Source organism: Mchenga conophoros, linkage group LG1 (assembly GCF_057382185.1).
Source record: "Mchenga conophoros isolate Kocher_MC1m ecotype Shallow Benthic linkage group LG1, M_conophoros_male_GT1.1, whole genome shotgun sequence".
NCBI lineage: Eukaryota > Metazoa > Chordata > Actinopteri > Cichliformes > Cichlidae > Mchenga > Mchenga conophoros.
In genome coordinates, this window is record NC_140526.1 from 36,480,561 (window position 1) to 36,499,856 (window position 19,296).

General features: G+C 38.9%; 2 protein-coding genes and 1 long non-coding RNA gene across 8 annotated transcripts; 1 reads left to right on the top strand and 2 right to left on the bottom strand.

The window, feature by feature from the left end:
- Window positions 1-342: 342 nt before the first annotated feature.
- LOC146583731 (uncharacterized) lies at window positions 343-4,597 on the top strand. 3 transcript variants are annotated; one of them, XM_085276538.1, is made up of 13 exons: window positions 343-478; window positions 781-866; window positions 1,015-1,047; window positions 1,144-1,233; window positions 1,645-1,716; window positions 1,825-1,913; window positions 2,026-2,128; window positions 2,395-2,497; window positions 2,577-2,629; window positions 2,738-2,816; window positions 3,038-3,510; window positions 3,710-3,903; window positions 4,012-4,597. In XM_085276538.1, exons 1-13 carry the CDS (start codon window positions 433-435, stop codon window positions 4,154-4,156), a joined length of 1,566 nt encoding a protein of 521 aa, XP_085132664.1. In that variant the 5' UTR covers window positions 343-432; the 3' UTR covers window positions 4,157-4,597. The 3 variants fall into 3 exon arrangements, with proteins under 3 accessions (XP_085132664.1, XP_085132681.1, XP_085132673.1); XM_085276547.1 differs by lacking the exon at window positions 781-866 and having other exon boundaries at window positions 365-478; XM_085276555.1 differs by lacking the exons at window positions 1,825-1,913; window positions 2,026-2,128 and having other exon boundaries at window positions 359-866.
- A 1,133-nt stretch (window positions 4,598-5,730) lies between these two features.
- LOC146583732 (uncharacterized) lies at window positions 5,731-11,460 on the bottom strand. 4 transcript variants are annotated; one of them, XR_014892715.1, is made up of 5 exons: window positions 11,243-11,460; window positions 8,477-8,573; window positions 7,993-8,103; window positions 7,381-7,545; window positions 5,731-7,050 (listed from the first exon to the last, which is right to left on the bottom strand). It is a non-coding gene; the product is annotated as an uncharacterized LOC146583732 (long non-coding RNA). The 4 variants fall into 4 exon arrangements; XR_014892712.1 differs by having other exon boundaries at window positions 8,477-10,623; XR_014892713.1 differs by having other exon boundaries at window positions 7,143-7,545; window positions 8,477-10,623.
- Window positions 11,461-12,308: 848 nt separating this feature from the next.
- Window positions 12,309-16,357, bottom strand: socs4 (suppressor of cytokine signaling 4). The gene is made up of 2 exons (XM_085276569.1): window positions 15,905-16,357; window positions 12,309-15,306 (listed from the first exon to the last, which is right to left on the bottom strand). Exon 2 carries the CDS (start codon window positions 15,284-15,286, stop codon window positions 14,102-14,104), a length of 1,185 nt encoding a protein of 394 aa, XP_085132695.1. The 5' UTR covers window positions 15,287-15,306; window positions 15,905-16,357; the 3' UTR covers window positions 12,309-14,101.
- Window positions 16,358-19,296: the final 2,939 nt, after the last annotated feature.

Below are 19,296 nucleotides of genomic sequence, written 5' to 3' on the forward strand. Positions count from 1 at the left end.
ACGTCATTCCTTTGCGACTTCGAAATACCCGCCTTCGATTATTTCGAAATACAAGTGAAGAAGTGTGTGCTGAATCTATGAATCAAACTATCACCTGGAAACATAATTAACTGGTCCATAGCTGTGAAACTGGACATGAGTTCTTGATTCTATGGAGATTAACAGTAATCCAGAAATTTACAAATTTGTCCTGGTACATCGCGTAAATGTTGTCCCTGGGACATTGTGTAAATGTTGTCCCTGGGACATCGTGTAATTGTTGTCCCTGGGACATCGTGTAATTGTTGTCCCTGGGACTTCGTGTAAATGTTGTCCCTGGGACATCGTGTAAATGTTGTCCCAGGGACATCGTGTGATAGCTTGTAAATAATGGAATGAAAATTATTGATTGTTATTAACTTGTGAAAAAGAAGTGTAACAAATCCACATGTTATGTTCTTACACCCTTACAGAAACTGTGACTCCTTCACAATGTCAGGTAAATGTCAACTCATGTTGAATAATCAACCAATCAAGCCTTTTATTATCACATGCAATGTTACACGTACAACTGCAATGAAAATTTCACCCCCTTCTGACCATACATATATTGCTTAAACATCACATTGGGAAGACAGGTCGGAAACAGTTAGGAAGGTCAGAAAACAATTTAATTAATAGATGAGGGGAGAGGAGGAGAAAAAAGAACTACAACCAGACAAAGCTCCTAGAAGACTGAAATGGATGATGCATGCAAAAAGAAAATGATATCTGTTGACTACAGCATATGCTTTCTCACAGATTACCTTGTGGGAGTAGCTGGACCAAACTCTATTGGTATTTCAAGTTTGAAATCCCTGTTTGACCAGACTAACATTTCAGATGAGGTACCTCTTGACATAAAAATCCTTTTATGTTGTCATAAAACTAATGTTAAATTCTGCTTTAAATACACTTTATTGTACAATTTACTTAATGAATCGTGTTCCTTAGTTCTGTTTTTATTTATATGTATTTATTTATTTGTTTTATAAGGTAATAGATGGCCTAATCTATTTGCAGTGTGAGGTATGTTGAAAAGCTTGTTTGATCATAATGACATAGCATGTTTACGTTTTTTGTAATGTATTTGAAAACATAGGTGTATTTATGTTATTTTTATAGAATTTCCCTCACATTTATCCAATACCAAGCCAAATCACTGGAAAAATTTTGGATGGGTCCACAAGAGCACAAAGTGCATACTTTTTGAAGGTATGACTTGGACTGTGGTAACTATGTTCTTATCACAAAGGGTTTATAAGTTGCCACTATAAACAAACAGCATTTTCCAAAATTGAAGCCTTGTCAGAAGAACCTGAAAAATACCTTTCTGAAACCTTTTCTGTGTAAAGACTTGTTCAAAAGCAATGCACACAGATTAAAACATTTCTGTCTTGGCCAACTGATAAAGAACACCAAAAATTGAGTGGTGCGTGTTGAGTCTGTGGTCTTGATTTGTTTTGTACACACTATAGAAATTAATTAATGTAAACCAAAAATGACACTTTCTATATGTTTGTGTATCTGCAGAATTAATTACAAGTCTCACCTGACAAGCTTTTGCAGTTTTGCAGTGTCATTCTTGACAGAAAAACATACTTGTCACATTATTTTTATTTCCAGAAAAACATCTTTCAGATGTATGAGAAATTGATTGGAGCCTGTCTGGAAAACGGCAGCCACTGGACCTTGTTTGTAAGTTGCACAGATTTTGCACTCTCTCTAGTGCATGATACTTTTCAGTGTCCCTCATTAGGAATTCTCAAGGCCCAAGCCTACCATATCCATCTTTTTACAAAACAGTTTTGTGACATACCCAAGAGGACCATAGTCTATATGAATTCATTTGGCGAGTCGGAGGTCAGAAAAAGTGCGGTGTTGAAAAACTGGAGGTAATTAATTAACATATTTAACATAACATATTTAATTTAATTGAAATCATTACCGAACGTGGTTATTGATTTCTCTATATGCTTTTTATTTGTAATAACTGCGATCTCTCAGCTCATTTGCTTCAGCAAGAGGCTGCGCTGGAGAGTGGACCTTGTCACATGTGAGCCACCCACATCAACAGGATGGGAACTCATGTGGAGTGCATGTCATAATGGTACTGAAAACTATAGCTTTAACCTATATAAGTAATGTTTACATTTTTGCCTATTCAGTTTTTAAAGCCTTAGAGGCAGGATGGTAAAATCTCAATTTTTTTTGTAGATTGAACCATTTCAGCAGTAATGCTTTGCTTTGGTTGCTCTGTTTTGTTTTTTTTCTCGGGGGGGAGGGGGGGGGGGGGTTAAAAACAAACAAACATTTCTTTGTTAATCTAATTCTTTTTGTTCTTTTTGTTCTTTTTTTTTCTTCGTCAATTATTAGTTTGCCCAATCTCTCATTGACGGTAAAACACAAGTGGAGGAGTACAACACTGAAATCACAAAGCTCAGGTCCCGACTTTGCCACTACTTATTTTCCTCAATAGGTAAAAATAAAATTAGCTGCCTTCTTTTTCTCTAACATTGGAAAATGTAACTTGTACTTAAACAAATTATATTTTGCAGATCGAACTAGGAAGTGCAGTCAGTGCTGGTGTGTGATTGCAGCCAAAGACCGGGTACACTATGACATGTCCTTAGCCATATAGATTGTTTATTTAATGGACTTTGTTCATTTGTTTTTTGTTTGTTTATTTCTTCTTCTTTTTTTTTTTTTTAATTCACAGGTGCAGTGCCAGAAATGTGGTGCATACAAGCACATGCGTTGTTCAAAGTCTGTTTGTGGCATCTGTATCTTCTGTGAGAGTAAGTCACAATATAACTAAACAACGTCCAAAAATGTTTAAAGTGAAATTTTTTTTCGTAATTTTGCCTTTGCACACCAGGACTGTGTAATTAAAGTGGACGTTTCAAGATCCAGTTTTTACACAAAACTATTTTAGACATAACTGTGTCGTATTGTGGGGATTTCTCTTCACAATTAAATTGATATAGTGCTGTTTATATCATTCTGCTTTATGTAACAGCACAGTGCAGCACAGCAGAGGGAAAGGAGTTGTGCAGCATAGTGGGTGGCTATACAGGAGGAGCAATAGAAGTAGCCAGTGAAGAATGTCATCAGGGAAAGCATCAGGCAGCGAATGACAAAGGAAAAGTTCCTAAGGGAGAGAACATCTGCAGCAAATCGACAAGTAACAGTGAGATAGGAAGACTGACAGTCAGAGATGAAGGTACACAGACTGAAGACAAAGAAAAAGAAACAGAAGTATACGGCACAAGTCTGAGTACAGATAATGCTGCTGATGATGATGTTGACAGGATCGATGCAGATACAGAATTCCAAACTGATTCAGAAGGAACTAGTACAGTTTACAGAGTGCATGGTCGCTTATCTGTACCAAGCTCAAAAAAGAAAACCTACACAATAACAGAAGACGAGATCAAGCGCAGAATCAACGCAGAGAACATGTCAGTTCATGTTTTCAGAGGTTTGATTGGGGTAGGTATACATTTCGTGATTTTGATGTCACCTGAAATAAATCCGGGTTACTCGTATCAATGAAGTGACAATGTGGCTGGAAATTGTGCATTTGCTGCAACATATACACAATTACACCATGTAAACAAAAGCATTTAACTTTGTGCGCGTGTGTGTGTCTCTCTCTGCTCTTTTGGTGTTTGCACTTTTTCTTTTTTAGGGCCGTAAAGCCAAACTGCCCGCAATGATTCTTGACAGGCCTAAGAAGGCCAAAACTAAAGTAACAGTGTTTAGTGTTCTGAGTGAAGAGGAGGCTGGGGAGCTAGCCCTCGGGTTTGCCGGAAGATTGGCCTGCGATGTCACAACAGACATGGTCTGTAAAGGCATCGACCATTCAAGTGCTGATATGACAAAGTAAGTTAGTAAAACAATATGAAAGTTGTATCTTTTTTGGTATTATTTGTCATTTCCCCGTATTTGGGTTATTGGTGTAACATTGTTAATCTTACTTTCTAATAACAGACAGACTCTTCTCAAAATCCAACACAATCTTAAACATGAGCTGACTGATTCCTCAACCTTCAGTTTGCTGACACACACCTTTGGCCCCGCTGCACTGGATTCTGTCATTTCATTCCTGTGTGAAAAACTTGATCTTGTTTCTTAAATAATGAAACCTTTTGTGACTTTTGTTTGTTCTGTAAATCAGAGTCTTGAAAATTGTTCATTGTTGTTCTAAGTTTGTGTTAACTATTTGGCAAAAATGATTGGTTCCTAATCCAAACAGCATAATGACTGTTCTAACACATATCTTAAAAATGCTACAAAGAAAGAAAATTATCACATATGTTTCAATATGAATGTAATTGTGTCACACTCGGTTTGTAGTAGCTTTCCTGTTTTATTTTGAGTTTTGGTATGTTTACACTGTTATTTTTATTTCCCGTGTGTTCGTCTTCCCTTATTAGTTTTACTGTATTTAATTAGTCTGATTTAATAACTTATAATTATTTACTTTCCAGTGTGTATATATGCTCCTCGTTTGGATTATTGTTTGTTTGAGTTCTGCCTGTCTTTTCTATTAAAGATTTGGACTTTTGGACTATTAGTGGACCTCGTAGGTTTTTATTCTGTTCAATTGGTAATTGACTGGGTTTAATTTAGTGGCCTGGAAAACAGGCCGGAGGGGTCTGGTCATTTTAACCCCCTAAGACCCGAAATCTTCCATGGCATGCATTTTTAATTTCTCTTTGATATTTGGGCCGATTGGAACCCGATGAATGTAAAAAGAAAGAATTACCAGGTTTTGTTTTTTTTACCTAATTTTTGTTTCTGAGAAAAATGAGAGCCACATATGAGGACATTAATTTGAAATTTCGATAGAACAGTTGCAGTATAATGTCCTCATAACTGTATATCAGGCACTTGTTGATCAAGATTTAGTATTTTGGTCTAAATAACCCAAAATGTGATGTCCACATGTGTGGACGCCAGGCTGGAGTAAAGTGTTAGAGCTATTTATACCTATGTAAACTTTTATACACTGGTTTTTACCTGTCTTGTTTCAGAAAGGTTTAAAAGGGTAATGTCCACAGTTTATTTGTTTATTTGTTTGAATTCAACATATTTTATTAAAGTAATTGAGCTTGAACACAGAAAAAACTGAATCAAATAATCATAAAATCAAATCACTTGCACTATACTGAAGTCTAATCTACTCTGAGCTAATGCCGGTTTCCAACACTAATGATCGGGTGAAGGAGAGAGATGAGGGTGTGCACGGCCACTGGTGCTCTTATCCCTGTTCTTTGTGATACAATCCAACAGGAAAGCAGTCAAGCCCTTGGACATTAGCCAAGTTAACGTTCACAAATATATACACACAGAGGAACTCTGAGCCCCAATGTCAGCATTAGCACAAACATGCCACTTCATACCAAATCTCAGTGTGAGGTCAGGTGTTAGTCTCATTCCATTACTCTGGCTATATTTTCTTACTCATTACTATTAAACTTATACTTAAGACTAACTATTAACAAAATCACACCCCAATAACTCTGTTATTACACTTTGTATTTAATCATAAAAAGGCTGGATGTTGAAACCTTTTACTTCTATTTTGTATGAGCCAGGATTCTCAACAGCTGATACTCTATGTCCAAAAAGTGACAGGTATCGTTTTATGGAGCAAAAAACTTAAGAGCGCATATTTTATAAATAATACCAACAATTACAAATGCAGACCTTTAATAGTAATAAGTAATCCTTTATTTATAATGCATAGCAATATAAAAATAGTAACATATGAAAATATTACAATGGGCACAGATGAATTTGTATCAAAAACAGCAACCAAGCCAAAGTAATGAATAACACACATAAATAACAACTGCTTGAGAGACCAAACAATTTCTTTTCAACTGTTCCTTGGCAGAAAGTTAAGACAGCTATTCAGCTTTAGGTTTCAATAAACAGAAGTAATGGATGCAGTCCCTTTGAAATGTCACACAAAAGTCTACTTGTGCATATACTTAGCTTTAACTCTTCTCTTTTTTGTTTTGTATTCCAAAAGGTTTTCATTTTCTCCAGAGGATGTCTCTCTTTCAGTGGTTATCAACTGTTCACATTCATTTTCAGACTGTTGGAATGTCAATGCTGGCCGAACGTTTCTTGCTAGAATACAATGGCCTAATTTTGCGTGCATTATCTGTCGTCTTTATTTCGTACTGGCATATACTTTTGCCTACTTGTTTTGTTTTTAAGACATTTGTATGCAGTTCATCTATCATTGGAGTAATACCCTCTGGAATGAATGCCCACTGTTTAACTGTGTCTAAAACAGCATTTAGTTTTCCAACTGCATCTTCTGTGCATTTTTTGTCTGTGCTTTCAACTACAGGAGTGTCATTCAAAGTTGATAGAGGACTTTTCAGAGAGTTTTTCATTTGTTTAAAATGGCTACAAGCCACCTTCAGGCAAGCACATGTGTTATAGTGAGAGAACGTACAACAAGTGCACTGAAGTGTTGCAGCCGATGCAAAAAAACACAGATTTCCAAACAAACTTGGCATTTTTATCACTTTCAAGTCCTCACAGTGTACAAAGTAATGCCTTTCTTTCACTGCAATTCTTGCCAAGGTAGAAATGTCTGTTTCCATGTTTGGATAGATGTCATTGTCAGCCTCTGCTAATTTTGCAAGTAACACTAGATGCTTGCAAAGAAGTCCTCGTAAGCCATATGTACAGTTGCAGTAGGACTCAACAGGGCAGACATCATACACCATGTCTTCTCTTGACTCAGATGGGACTTGATATGCATTAACTCCATGGCTGTTCTTGACTGTAATTTTAAGAGCCCAACCACTTTCCATCAGTCTTGAAGCAGAGTCTGAAACTTGAGACAAGGTGTCAGCAAACCTGTTTTTCATGCGGCCCACATCTTGCAGGGTTTTTATGACTGACAAGTAGTCGTCGGCCTTCCCTAGGAGCACTTCAATCAGATCATCCAGACGCCTATTCTTGTAGCCAGATAAAAACTGGTATTTCAGGCGGTGGAAAAATCTGAAAAACAGTTATTTGAAATGATTAGTAACTGTAATTGAAGGAATTTAAAGTTTTAATCAAGACTATTATTTTTTTAAAAATTGGAATACCTATTGCACACGTCTTTTATAAAGGAATGCTCTGTGCCGGTTTAGCTGATTTAGGCAAATCCACCTACTCTGTTTTTTGTTGTGATAACATAAAAAACGCTGCTAGAATTTAAAGGATTTGCCTAAAACCTGTTCTGGCAATGACATGACGAACCTACTCAGTTTAGCCTCTTGGATTAAAGCATAATATCTTTTTTTCAGCAATACAATTGAATGAGGTCAAAATAATAAATCATACCTTTCAATCACATTGTTTGTTTGAACAAGCGTGACTGAAGTGACGGCCGTAGTCACACCACATGTGGCCAATGCCTTCCCAGTGCTTCTGAAAATACTGGCACACCAAAGGGTATTGCTTAAATGTCTGGCAGAACTCTGCTGATGTGGCTTTAAAGTCGTCCTCCTAAGAGAATTGGATGCAACAGAATATATTTCAATCCATTTAACAGACCTATTGAAATCTTTAATATTATGTATTGAAGCCCTTTTCCTTTTATTGAATAACATTAAGAATTTTAAGTTATTAATAATATGTCGTGTTTTTGTATTAAGAAGCAATTATTTCTTCCCTTACAATGGCTAAGAAGGAACACTAAACCTATAAGCATATTTGGTTTCAGCATCTGTCTGTGAAAGAATCCCACTCACAAGTTCTACTGCACAGTGGGTGACACAATGATGGTCTGCACAGCTTAAGTACTTGTTTTGATAAGCAAGATAAGAAGCCAGTTTTAGAAATTGTTTCAAAAATCTATTTTGTATCTCTCTGTAACTTTTTTAGCAACTGAAAGTTATTATGCTCTTAGTGTAATCAAGAAATCAAAATGTGAAATAGACAAATTACACTTACAGATGTGCAAGCTTTCAGCTTACAAAAGAAAGAAATGATTTCATTTCTCTTTTGGGTGTTAGAAAGCCCATGGACCCCGGACTCTGATTTTGAAAGCCATCGATTAACAGCCTGTGAATGTAAGAGAAAAAAAGTTAATCTGGAGAGAGAGACAGAGGAGCAGCTGTACAAAAAGCATAAAAGAAAGCTGACGTCCAAAAATAACTTTGTCACTCACTGGACAAGAGGACCTGTGCATTACAGAAATCAACCAGGCAAACATATTTTTAAATGTCAAAAAGAGCTTTGGGAAGCAGCCACCAGAAGATGAGTGCACTGTGGTCTTAAATGGATGGACATAGTCACTCAACATTTTATCCCTTTATATTCATTAACCTGAGTAGGTGAATATCACAATGAGGCAAATCATAACAACAGGACCCTGTTGTAAAAATGTGTTTCAGGTGCATCTTAGACAACGTGAAAAGAAAACAATGTGGTTTACCTGCAAGACATGGTACCAGCATAGAAGGATAGCTGACTCTGGAAAAACCTTCTGCAAAGCATTTATTTCCGCAAAGTCTTTGTCAACCATAAATGCTCTACAGAAAAAAAGAAAACACTAAATGAGATTAAACAGTATGAAAATGTTTTTGCTATCTCAAAGCACCACTTCAATGCCAAATTAAACATTTCAACTCACAAGTAGATATATAAAATACTGCATACAGCCTATAGGAATAACTTTAACAACTGGAAAGGAAAGTTTTTTGCAGCCCATGCTGCAGCTATCCGGTTGTTCAGTCTGACGTCACTAGCCGTGTCTGGGTCTAAACTCCGCTGCAGGTCCATATATCAAACGATCACTGTGGCATTACTGAGAGTTGAAAAACTGTCTAAAGTCTTTCATCTTTAATCAATTGTTACACCTGGTAGAGCAGAACGCTGCTCTACCAGGTGTAACAATTGAGTTTAACACCCAGGCATCCATGAAAACGGAATTTATGACATTTAACGGAGTTAGAGGTTAGCAGGGAGTTAGCTCGCTAGCTTCTATCTAAATACAATATAGCATGTCCTGACTGCGGGGTTTTGGAAACAAATTAAAACGTACAGCTCTGCTATCACTTCCAGCATAAATGAAGACAGAAAACTAAACAGCAGTGACGTTTGTAGGGTTACTGAAGTTGGGCTAGCTGGTATATAATGATGTGCTACGTGACCGCTAGCGACACAGCTATGTTATCATAATATAAACAAGCTAACTGTTTTTCCACTCGATAAAAGTTACCGTGAGTGTTCTCGGTGGTCAGGAACAAATGTAATCGCATGGCAGGATGCTGTAAAAGGACCAAACTTCAGCCAGGAGAACAACTGAGATAATCCATCCACAATACGAGGTTAGTCATTCATATACTGCTGCATGGGCTGGGCTGCAGTTACATCCTAAGGTTTTAAAAACTGAGCTTAAATAAATGATTAGCGGTAATAAAAGCCAAGGGAGGTCAACAGGGATCACTGACTGTTTTAGGAGCTTTTTGAGATCAAATAAGAGAAAGTACAAAACATTAAACATGTTAACAACACAAAAGCCATATTAAACGCAGACTACTTTAGACCCGGAAGTAGGATTCGTCGCGTCATCACTGAACAACCGGATAGCATTAGATTCTGGCATGTTATAACTTTTTTGAAAAGGAATTATTTCAAAATCAATAGCTGTCAATGTATTATTTACCTCGGGGAAGTTGGGAAATGCTCACAAACTATTCCAAGAACAGTTTCCAGGGTTTTCTGACTTTCGTTGCTGACAATAGCATAGGCCACAGGGACTCCATGCCCATGATCATCTCTTACAACAAGTGTGAATAAGGGAAATGAATACTGGTTAACGCAGTGCGTGGTGTCAACAAATACTAACTGTTTTGCATAGTTCTCCATGTTTGATTTCATTACAGGTGTCTGCAAAACAATCATTAGTTCTTGGTCAGATGTGTATGGTTGATAGAAGAGAACATGTTCTTGATGTTTTCCATTAAGTAAGGTATGTACACTTTGACTGTCTCCACAGTTAAAGTGCTTCTTCCTCATCATGCAGGTTCTAACACTGTCAATGTCACGTGGTGTGACAAAATGCTCTCTGTTGTGAAGATCTCTGTGTCCATGTTCTTTGGCCCATTTATGACATTCGGTTAGTATGATGGCTGGCTTAGTTCCAAGGGAAAGCAGTTCCTCAATCTTCCTCCTCAAATCACTGGAAATATTGTTGAAATGTGCGTCTTTTGGGTCCGAAGGATCATGCCCATCATGCTTATCATATGTACGCTGCACGATGACTGTGTGGTCTTTCCAACATTTGAGTACTTTAAATGAAACATAGGCCTTACAGCCCACTGCTCTGTAGCTGTTTCGACTTTTTTTCCCAGCTCTGATGCAGTTGAATTTGTAACAGTCTCTTTTCCTGTCTTTACCTGAGGCAACATTTAAACATTTATAATGTCCATGAAGGGTTAATGAGTTCAATTTTTCTAACACAACACTGAATGGGTCCTCCTGGCATTGTGACACATGCACACAAAGTTGTGTGTCTTTTCCAGTTCTTTTTTTTTCTTCCGTCATTCAGAACACTTCTTCTAATTATGTCGTCCATTTCTGGTGGAAAAATAACGAAGGTTTAATTAGTCAATATTCATTAATTCATTTTAACTTGTTGTGGGGTTTTTTGCAATACAATGTAAATATTAAATATAATATTAAAATATATATATATATATATATATATATATAAAATAATATAAAACAAACAGGGGCTAAAAGAAGCTAAACTTTCATATGGTATGTCTCTGGCAACTTCTACATGATGTCCCAGGGACAACATTTACGCGATGTCCCAGGGACAACATCTACGCGATGTCCCTGGGACAAATTTGTAAATTTCTGGATTACTGTTAATCTCCATAGAATCAAGAACTCATGTCCAGTTTCACAGCTATGGACCAGTTAATTATGTTTCCAGGTGATAGTTTGATTCATAGATTCAGCACACAACCATAAGTCTAGGCCTTTTAGTCCAGATTCTCTTCACTTATGTTTGTAAAATGATCAGGGAAGCTACTGCAATTTTGCCTGACCCAACCCCCGGGCCACGAAACACCCAAAAAGTTGGGGAACGCTGGTCTAGAGAACACTGGTTAGCTAATGCTGTCGTTAAGTAGCCTATCGCTAGCAAACAAACAGCAAGCCAAGTGAGGAACATATGTATAATGCTTACCGTTTATTAAAGGAAAGTATCCTAAATTGACTTCAAATTCGGCGGACAGGCGGCGGTTTTTCGCTTCTTCACTTGTATTTCGAAATACTCGAAGGCGGGTATTTCGAAGTCGCAAAGGAATGACGTCACAAGAAGGTGATTGGTCACTTGCAATGTTGAACCTGGAACAACATTAATTATGATGATGTGGGAACAATGCTGACACGAGGAAATCAGATCGTCCGCATTTGTATATGCGGTTAATGCCATTGGCAACACAATTCCTCCACTGTTTGTGTTCCCACACATACACATTCCCACACTGTGTCAGAGATGGACCAGTAGGAAGTATTGGTAGTGGAAATAAATCAGGATGGGTGCAAGAAACAGATTTCCTCATCTTTCTGAAGCACTTTGAAAACCACACCAAGGTAAGCCATGATAAAAAGTAATGGAATTGCGATGCTGGTGAACAACTACATTTTTTCAGCTTCATTGTTATGTTCAAAATTGGTGCAAGAGTTGTAGGTTATAATGCCCACTGGACCAATGAGGCCAAACTCAAGGAAGACCAACCAAAATTAATGAAATATTCAGTTGCAGAAAATTCCATAATTTGTCTTTTTTGGGGGGTTGGTATATGTTCAAAAGCTAGATTTCTGCATTCTGTCACACACACACATAACTAAATAAATGGCTCTAAGTGCATTCATGTGTTGAATAAACAAAGATTACATGTTAATGTTTTGTTAGTACCCTTATTTCATTGTGTTACATTTTACCCCAGGATATGTTAGAACTAAACCAGACTATGGTGTTAATTGTAACATTTCACTCTTTGTGTTTGAGACCATACCATGCAATGGGTAATTGTGCTGCAGATAAAATAGCTGCACTATTTAATAGCAGAGACATGTAAATACTTTGCATTACATTTTGAATCCACTACCTTAAAAGAGCTTCAATTTACAGACAGAAATGTCAAAAATGTTACAACTATCCCCGGTCTCCCCTACTAAAAGCTATCCTAATATGACAACAAATAAATAAATAAATAAATAAACTCAGACACACAACAGAGGGCGTGTAAATCAAATTTATTGGTGTGTGTATGAATACAATATATGCTTATGAACAGTTTCTCAGTCACAACAGGTACAGGTTAGAGGCACGGCTGATGTTAGGACACATTTACAGAGGCGCTTTCAAAGACAGGCAAACGGAGCAGATCGATGTAGTGCTGTCGCCACCTCGTGGCTGGAGAGAAGAATGCAACCCAAATGAACAAGCTGGACAAGAGGCTGACATTTCACCGGCCTGTATCTGCATTCAAAGAGACAAGAGCACATCAGTCCAGTTTAAGCCGCCCTTCATCATCAGCCACGAGTTAGTTTCAGGTTTGATTGTAAGCTGCTTTCACTGCTGTCATTACTTTGATGAGTTTGGTGGTGGTGGTGGGTGGGGGTTAGTTGTTCTTAAGCCCCGAATGAGGACTAAAGAGGATCTTTTTTTTAATGTCAGGTCAGCAACCCTCAGTGACTGTCTTCAAATATTGCTTTCTTTTTTAAATTTAAAATTAAAATAAATACAAGCCTTCTTTATATAGCTTTTATTTTGGTCCTGTTTGGGCATCTCCTCTCTGAAGCTTGTTTTCTGTTTTATCGTATTACATTTGATCAGAAATTTATAAACCGCTTATATATAAATAACTGTGATTTTGCGTGTTTCTTTTATGAAAAGCTGCAGATTTTATTGCTGCCTTTCAACACAGCAGCTGAGAGCTGAAAGGCAAAAGGAACGACATTTGTGCTCCTCGTAGGGTTTTAATTAAGTCTCCTTTCCTGTCATAATGCATCTCTAAATTGCTTACATGTATTGATTGCCAGCAGGGTGTTTGAACCCATTTTGTGTAGCAGATAAAAGGCCAAATTAAAAACAGCATCCTTGTTGTCAGGTCCATTTGCCTGATTCAGTTTTCCTGTGCAGGATCGAGTAATCCATCCGGCACAAAGCAGTTCTCTCCAAAGAGATTCAGCTGGAATTCTGTGTTATATTACATCAATGTTTAAAGATGACCTTATATACTCTATATATATACTCTTGGACTCTGCTAGTAGCTTTCCATTATTCATTTCATACTGGGCTTGGGTACAGACCTGTAGTTCTTCGCTCTCTGACGTGGGTTGCTTTACGTCTTTTTGGCCTCTCGTTTAGTCAGATTTGTTCTTGCTGCTTGTTCATCGCGAATACAAGTTTTGAACAGCAGCTGGGTGGAGCTTTGCTGCTCACATACAGAGCTACATACCTCAGATGGACATATTAAAGATATCCCCTTTCAGTGACATCATAAAGATCCAAAGAATGGTCTGAGTGTTCAGAGCAGACAGAAGCCTGAGCCTTTGGCTCTCAATGACGCTGACCTCGTTATTTGACCTTTCGGAATGAATGTTTAACGAGTAACAGTGCATAGATGTGCATGACAGAAAATAAGAAAAGCATACTAAGTACTTATGTAGATATATTGCAAGGCTGGGATGAAATATCATGAAATGTAGAAATTTGTTCGGTTATGCAGTTAGTGAAAAATCTTAAGTCAGCTTGCTTAAGTCAACACTCAGGCTGTCTCGCCACAGTCCCCTTTAGTGGTTGTTTTCTTGTTCTGTGAGGCTGTCACTCCTAAATATTGAAAGGCTAAAAAAACAGCAATTGCCATTGTTTGCTATCACACCAAATGGAACTGCAGTACAAATGACAATCCTTGGCTCAAGATCGAATCCTTAAACCTCACGTAACAGCAAACACTGTTAGAATTTAATGGCAGTACTTTTGCCAAGGTGAGCTTCTTTTGCTTGTCCTTAGTATGAGGCCTGATTTGGTTAGTCACACAGCACAGGCCGCGTCACACTTAATATGGTATTGTCTGAGATAGTCCCTGAGCTGAGGTGGCAGCGGCAGGCTGTCTATGCCTCGGTAGGTGGTGCAGCTGCAGATCACTGCCCTGCACAAGTGCTGGAGGGAGAAAGGGAAGTTCCTTGGCAGAGGTCTGGAAAGGAGTGGCTCAAAGAAGAGGCAGGTGGCTGGGTCGCTGTAGTGCCTGAGCAGTCCCGTCACACTTGGATCACGGTACATACACGGGTCACGCACATCAAAGCTGAAACGCTTGCCGTTTTGTTCAATACGTGCATGTAGGGAACGGCTGTAGCGCCGAAAGCTCACTGAGAAGAGAAATTCGTCCTGGGCAGAGTCCCGGAGCAGAAACGTGCCCTCGGGCTGGCCCTCCAGCAGCTCCTCTGCCTCAAAGCGATTCAGCACGCCCCAGTAGCATGGGTTGTTGTTGATCTGTAGGAGATCTGGAACCAGGATGTAGTCCGTGTGTCCACACCTACCTTCTTCATGCCCATGAGCACAAGAAGGGTCCCAGTCCTCCAGACTGGTGCATCCAGGCCCAGGGGAGCAGCATATGTCCTCCCACGAGATGGGGGTTTGTGGTGGAGAGGTAGTGGATGAGACACTAGGTTTGAGGGGAGCCTCCATGTCCTTGAGGGCACTTGGGTGGGTAGCATGATTTTTAATAAGGTGCCAACATCGAGCCAGTTCAGACTTGGGTGAGAATGGGCACTTATCCTGCATGAGCTCTGACACATGGATCCTGCGTTTGGACCAGAAGAGCACCGAAAAGGGTCGCGAGGAGCCCGATGAATGATGGTGGTGATGGTGGTGGTGATGGTGAGAGCGCAGAGGGAAGCACTGGCCAACAGCATCCTGAAACTTCTGCCGCAGAGAGCGCCGTGACAAAGCCTTCCGACACATCACATCGATATCTCCAGACGTCAGCGTGTCCCCTAGAGCGCTGCAGCTACATTTCCTCTCTCTGCGCCTCCTCGAACAGGATGATGACCCCACACCCAACTCCTCCGTCCCGTCCATCTCCATGCCTCCAGGGCTCGACCCATTGCGAGAGCTCCGGGAGCGTTTCTTCCCCTTCCAAATGTAACTGTCTGCGCTCCAGCTGCGGAAGCCACTTTTGGGCCGAGTGTCTGAGCCCCGGGGCTTCTTCTCTGACATGCCTGCTTCCACCTCTCAATCTGTGACGAATGCAAAAACAGAATACTCTGTGACAACTGTACTATGTCTTAGGTTTGAAATATGCCAGAATATGAGTATGAGCATTTAAAAGGTGTCTTTGTTTATCTAAAAAAAGTTTCTTATGATATAGGGGTGAATAAGTTAATGGGCTATGAGATGTAAATGTAAAGCTCTATTATCTAACTGGCACCATTAGAAGTGCTTTGTGACTAACACAGAACCCTTCGAGAACTTTCTGTAATCTAGGCTGCTGTGGACTCCCACTGCTTGTTCCTATACTGATCATCATCTCCAGTGGCAATAAATCTAATTAAGGCTTCAGAAACATCCTGCAGACAAGAGCGGACTTGTTCACACAAAGCTGAAGACTTTTCAAGCTTCATTTAGAAATAATTCAAGAGCAAAGTCACTTTGAGACGTGTTAGTTTAATACCTAACATTTCTATTTGCATCAGTTTGCAAACATCATCACTGACAATCCGACTATGATCTAATTAAAGGCAACAGATTGTATACAGCAGGAGATTTAACATCAGACTGGTAATCGCTCTTTGTTGCTATTACCTCTTTGAAGATTAATGCATGAGATTATCTTACCTTCCTAACAGTGTCAGAAATAGAGCTCCACATCCATGTTATGACCACTTGTCCACTGCACACTGGTGTCCATGCACGAGACCAGCCTGCAGCCTTTCTTTACCTCTAACAACCGACAGACTGCTCTGCTTCCTATATAATTATGATGCCAAGTCCCTGAGGGGGCAGCAGTTTCCTCTCCGCCCTGGACGGGTCTGAATGAATGAGAAGAGGTAGAGTGGGGTCGAGCCAGCAGAATGGTTGGGGGTAGCGCGGCAAGGAGAGGGCGGTCTCAGATTCGGACTGAAACATCCTCCTTTCTGTCTTACATCCCTTCTTACATGTCCATTGATAAATTCCATCTCCCAAAAAGATCAAAGATAACCACAGCAGTGAGAATTTTTTTGGTCCATACACAAAAGATATATATTATCCGTGCTTATAATTTTTTCTTTATGTTGCTTTGAGTTGCTTTAACCTGACCAGGACCACAGCTTAACCTAAAAGATCAAAGTGCATTTCATGAAAAGCTTTAAGTCTGTCTGTGGAGGAGGTTATGCCTCAGATTTACAGGCAGTCTGTATGCCTGATTAATGATTCAGCTCTGTGGAGGAAACAAGGAAGCATTTTAAAAAGCTTTACTTATTGATTGACTAACCTTTGAGTTTCCCAGTTAAAACTTCCAGAAAGTGCTGCTGATAGGACTCATCTGTCAGCATGATGTCATGTGTACAGTGTGCGAGTAGGAACATGCCTCTGGCTCTGCATGACATTTTGGAAGATCTATAATTCATGAAACAAATAGACTACATCTATCAAACAAATAATATTACTCCCAGTGGTTTAATGTGTGTGTGCGTGTGTGTGTGTGTGTGAGTTTCTGTGTGCCCTTTCTGCTCAAAGAGATAAAGGATAGTCATCAATAAATCCCTGACATCTCAGATAATGTAGTGACACTCGACTTCCTCTTAACTGAATATTTAATGCTTTTCACATTACCACACAGCTGAACAGGGTAATAACACCATGTGTTGTGGTCAACAACCGGATCAATTTATTTCACTCAAAACTTTGAAATGAAACATCTGAACTTTACAAAGATGACAAAACCTTAGTAAGGTACTTACTCTCTTTAAAAAGTGTCATGAGCTAGGTTGGGAATCCATGGCCGGAGTAAAAGCCAGCAGCAAACTCCAGGTTGAAAAAGGAAGCTAATGTGGACAAGCAAAAAACTGCAGTTCACTAGAGACTGGCACCAAAAGAGGGTCAGTAGACTCCCATATAAATATGCTGAACATAACAGCACTTAAAATCATATTTAACTCATTTTTATCATGCCTAAAGTTCAATTCAACTCAATTTTATTTACATAGCAACACATTTATAACAACAGTCACCTCAGGGTACTTGATGTTGTAAGATATATATTGTAAGATGCTACAACAACAGAGGGAAAACCTCAACAATCTGGCAAACCTATAATGAGCAAGCACTTGGCAAGAGTGGAAAGGAAAAACTTCCTTTTAACAGGTAGAAACCTCCAGCAGAACCAGGCTCAGGGAGATGCAACCATATGCTGCAACCACAGACAAAAGACAAACTGTGGAAGAGAGCCAAGGCAGATATTAATAATAATTAATTATTAAATGTGTTGTATAAACACACAGTGAGTGAAAAACGTGAGTGAAAAAGAAAGCCTTAGTGCTTTGTGGGAAACCCCCAGCAGCCTAGCATATTGCAGTGTAACTAAGGGAGGTCACCTGATTCAGCCCATATATAAGCTTTGTCAAAAAGTAAACTTTTAACTAGTACTGACCTCTACTAATTCAAGTTACCTAACTGGACCCTTCTACTGTAGTTTGCTGTGTTGTGCCTTTTGAAGCATTTTTAATGGAATGATGGGTATATACTTGTACCCATACAGTTGCACATACAGCTTGCATAGTCCCTTCTGAAAACAAACATGGCAGGAGATAAAATGCTAGTGGTAAAGTCTTGATGCATGCTCAATCATCCCAGGTAAGGAAAAAATTTGATTGTATGATGCTAGTGGTAAGGTATCAAAATGTGTCCAGTACAGAAACCACTGAATGGTGTCACCTTAATCATTTTTCTGTGGATAAACACTTCCTATACCTCATGCTATTGCTAGCATGACAAGCTAGCAACTCCTAGCTAGCATGCTTAATGTGATTAGTAACACTAATGACCTATTATTTAATGATAAAATGGCTGTGATGACAAATGTCTATAATGCACATAAAATGTCAAAAAGTATTGGTCAAAAAACATAACAAAAAACCCCTAAAAAGATGTTATTGCAAACAAGGAAAGATAGTAGTAGCTGTTATTTCTGATGGGAACTAAATGTCAAACCTAATTTCATGATAATCAAGCCAGTTCCATTCATCCATTATCCATCTTATCCTTTTCAGGGTTGGGGGGGGGGGGGGCTGGAGCCTATCCCAGCTCTCTTAGGGCCAGTCTGTCGCAGGGCATATTCAAACCTAATACATTTTGGGGATTCCTAAAAACCACTGAAAGTTTTTTCTCAGTTTTGTGACGCCTACTTTACAATTTTACGCAGGGCCATATCAAGTTTCACCCCTCAGTTGATAAATAATTGGTAATTTTACAAAAATAAATTGGGGGGATACTCTCACTTGTACTTTGACCATATTTACTGCTTTTTGACCCTTTTGTGCTGTTCTGATATCTCCCTTCATTCTGTAATTTTATAAAGTGTGTCATTGGGGTGTGGTGCAGAGTTTTGTGAAGGAAGTGCCTCGAGCAGTGGATGAAATCGAGTCTGCCCATTAACTTGCTGCAGCCAAGACTCGACCAGGGGCTCATATCAGTCCACATTATAGAGGCATCGATCCCTGGAGTCGGAGCATTTATGAATAATTGATGCAGCTTTGAATGAATGGAGAAGTTACTGTCCTTGTATATGTTTTATGTGAAGGCTATAACAGACATTTGTTTGCTGCCATTTGTTCAGTAATGGGGGAGGAACTGTTAGGTATGTTATAGCCTGAGTTACCTTGTTTCAACCTAGTCTTGGAAGCATATACAATATGTGGTTGCATGTTCTGTGAAGTGAAATAATAGACTTTTGATTAGTTTATATTTTAAAAATCAGGTTTAAGTCCAACAGCTAATCAAGACACAGATGGATGGATGGAAATTGAAACTATAGCTCTAGATATCCAAAAAGTTGCTTTGCCCTAGACTTTTCTGCAGTCAATCTTTTTTCAGACCCCATGGGAATGGCCTACTTTATCGTAGATTTAAAATGAAATTGATATAACTGCTAATTTAGCCCATCACTTTATAGTTAAAGCCATGACCACAAAATTACAGTTCAAGAAATTTAAAGAAGGTCAGTCGCTTTCTTTCCAAGCTCCTGCAAA

Excerpts from the sequence above, each read along its gene's own strand:
- socs4 (XM_085276569.1), bottom strand. The coding sequence starts at position 15,286 with ATGTCAGAGAAGAAGCCCCGGGGCTCAGACACTCGGCCCAAAAGTGGC.
- LOC146583731 (XM_085276538.1), top strand. The coding sequence starts at position 433 with ATGTTCTTACACCCTTACAGAAACTGTGACTCCTTCACAATGTCAG. Across the intron at positions 867-1,014 it reads AGACTAACATTTCAGATGAG|GTAATAGATGGCCTAATCTA; the intron begins GTACCTCTTGAC and ends TTGTTTTATAAG. Across the intron at positions 2,630-2,737 it reads TGATTGCAGCCAAAGACCGG|GTGCAGTGCCAGAAATGTGG; the intron begins GTACACTATGAC and ends TTTAATTCACAG.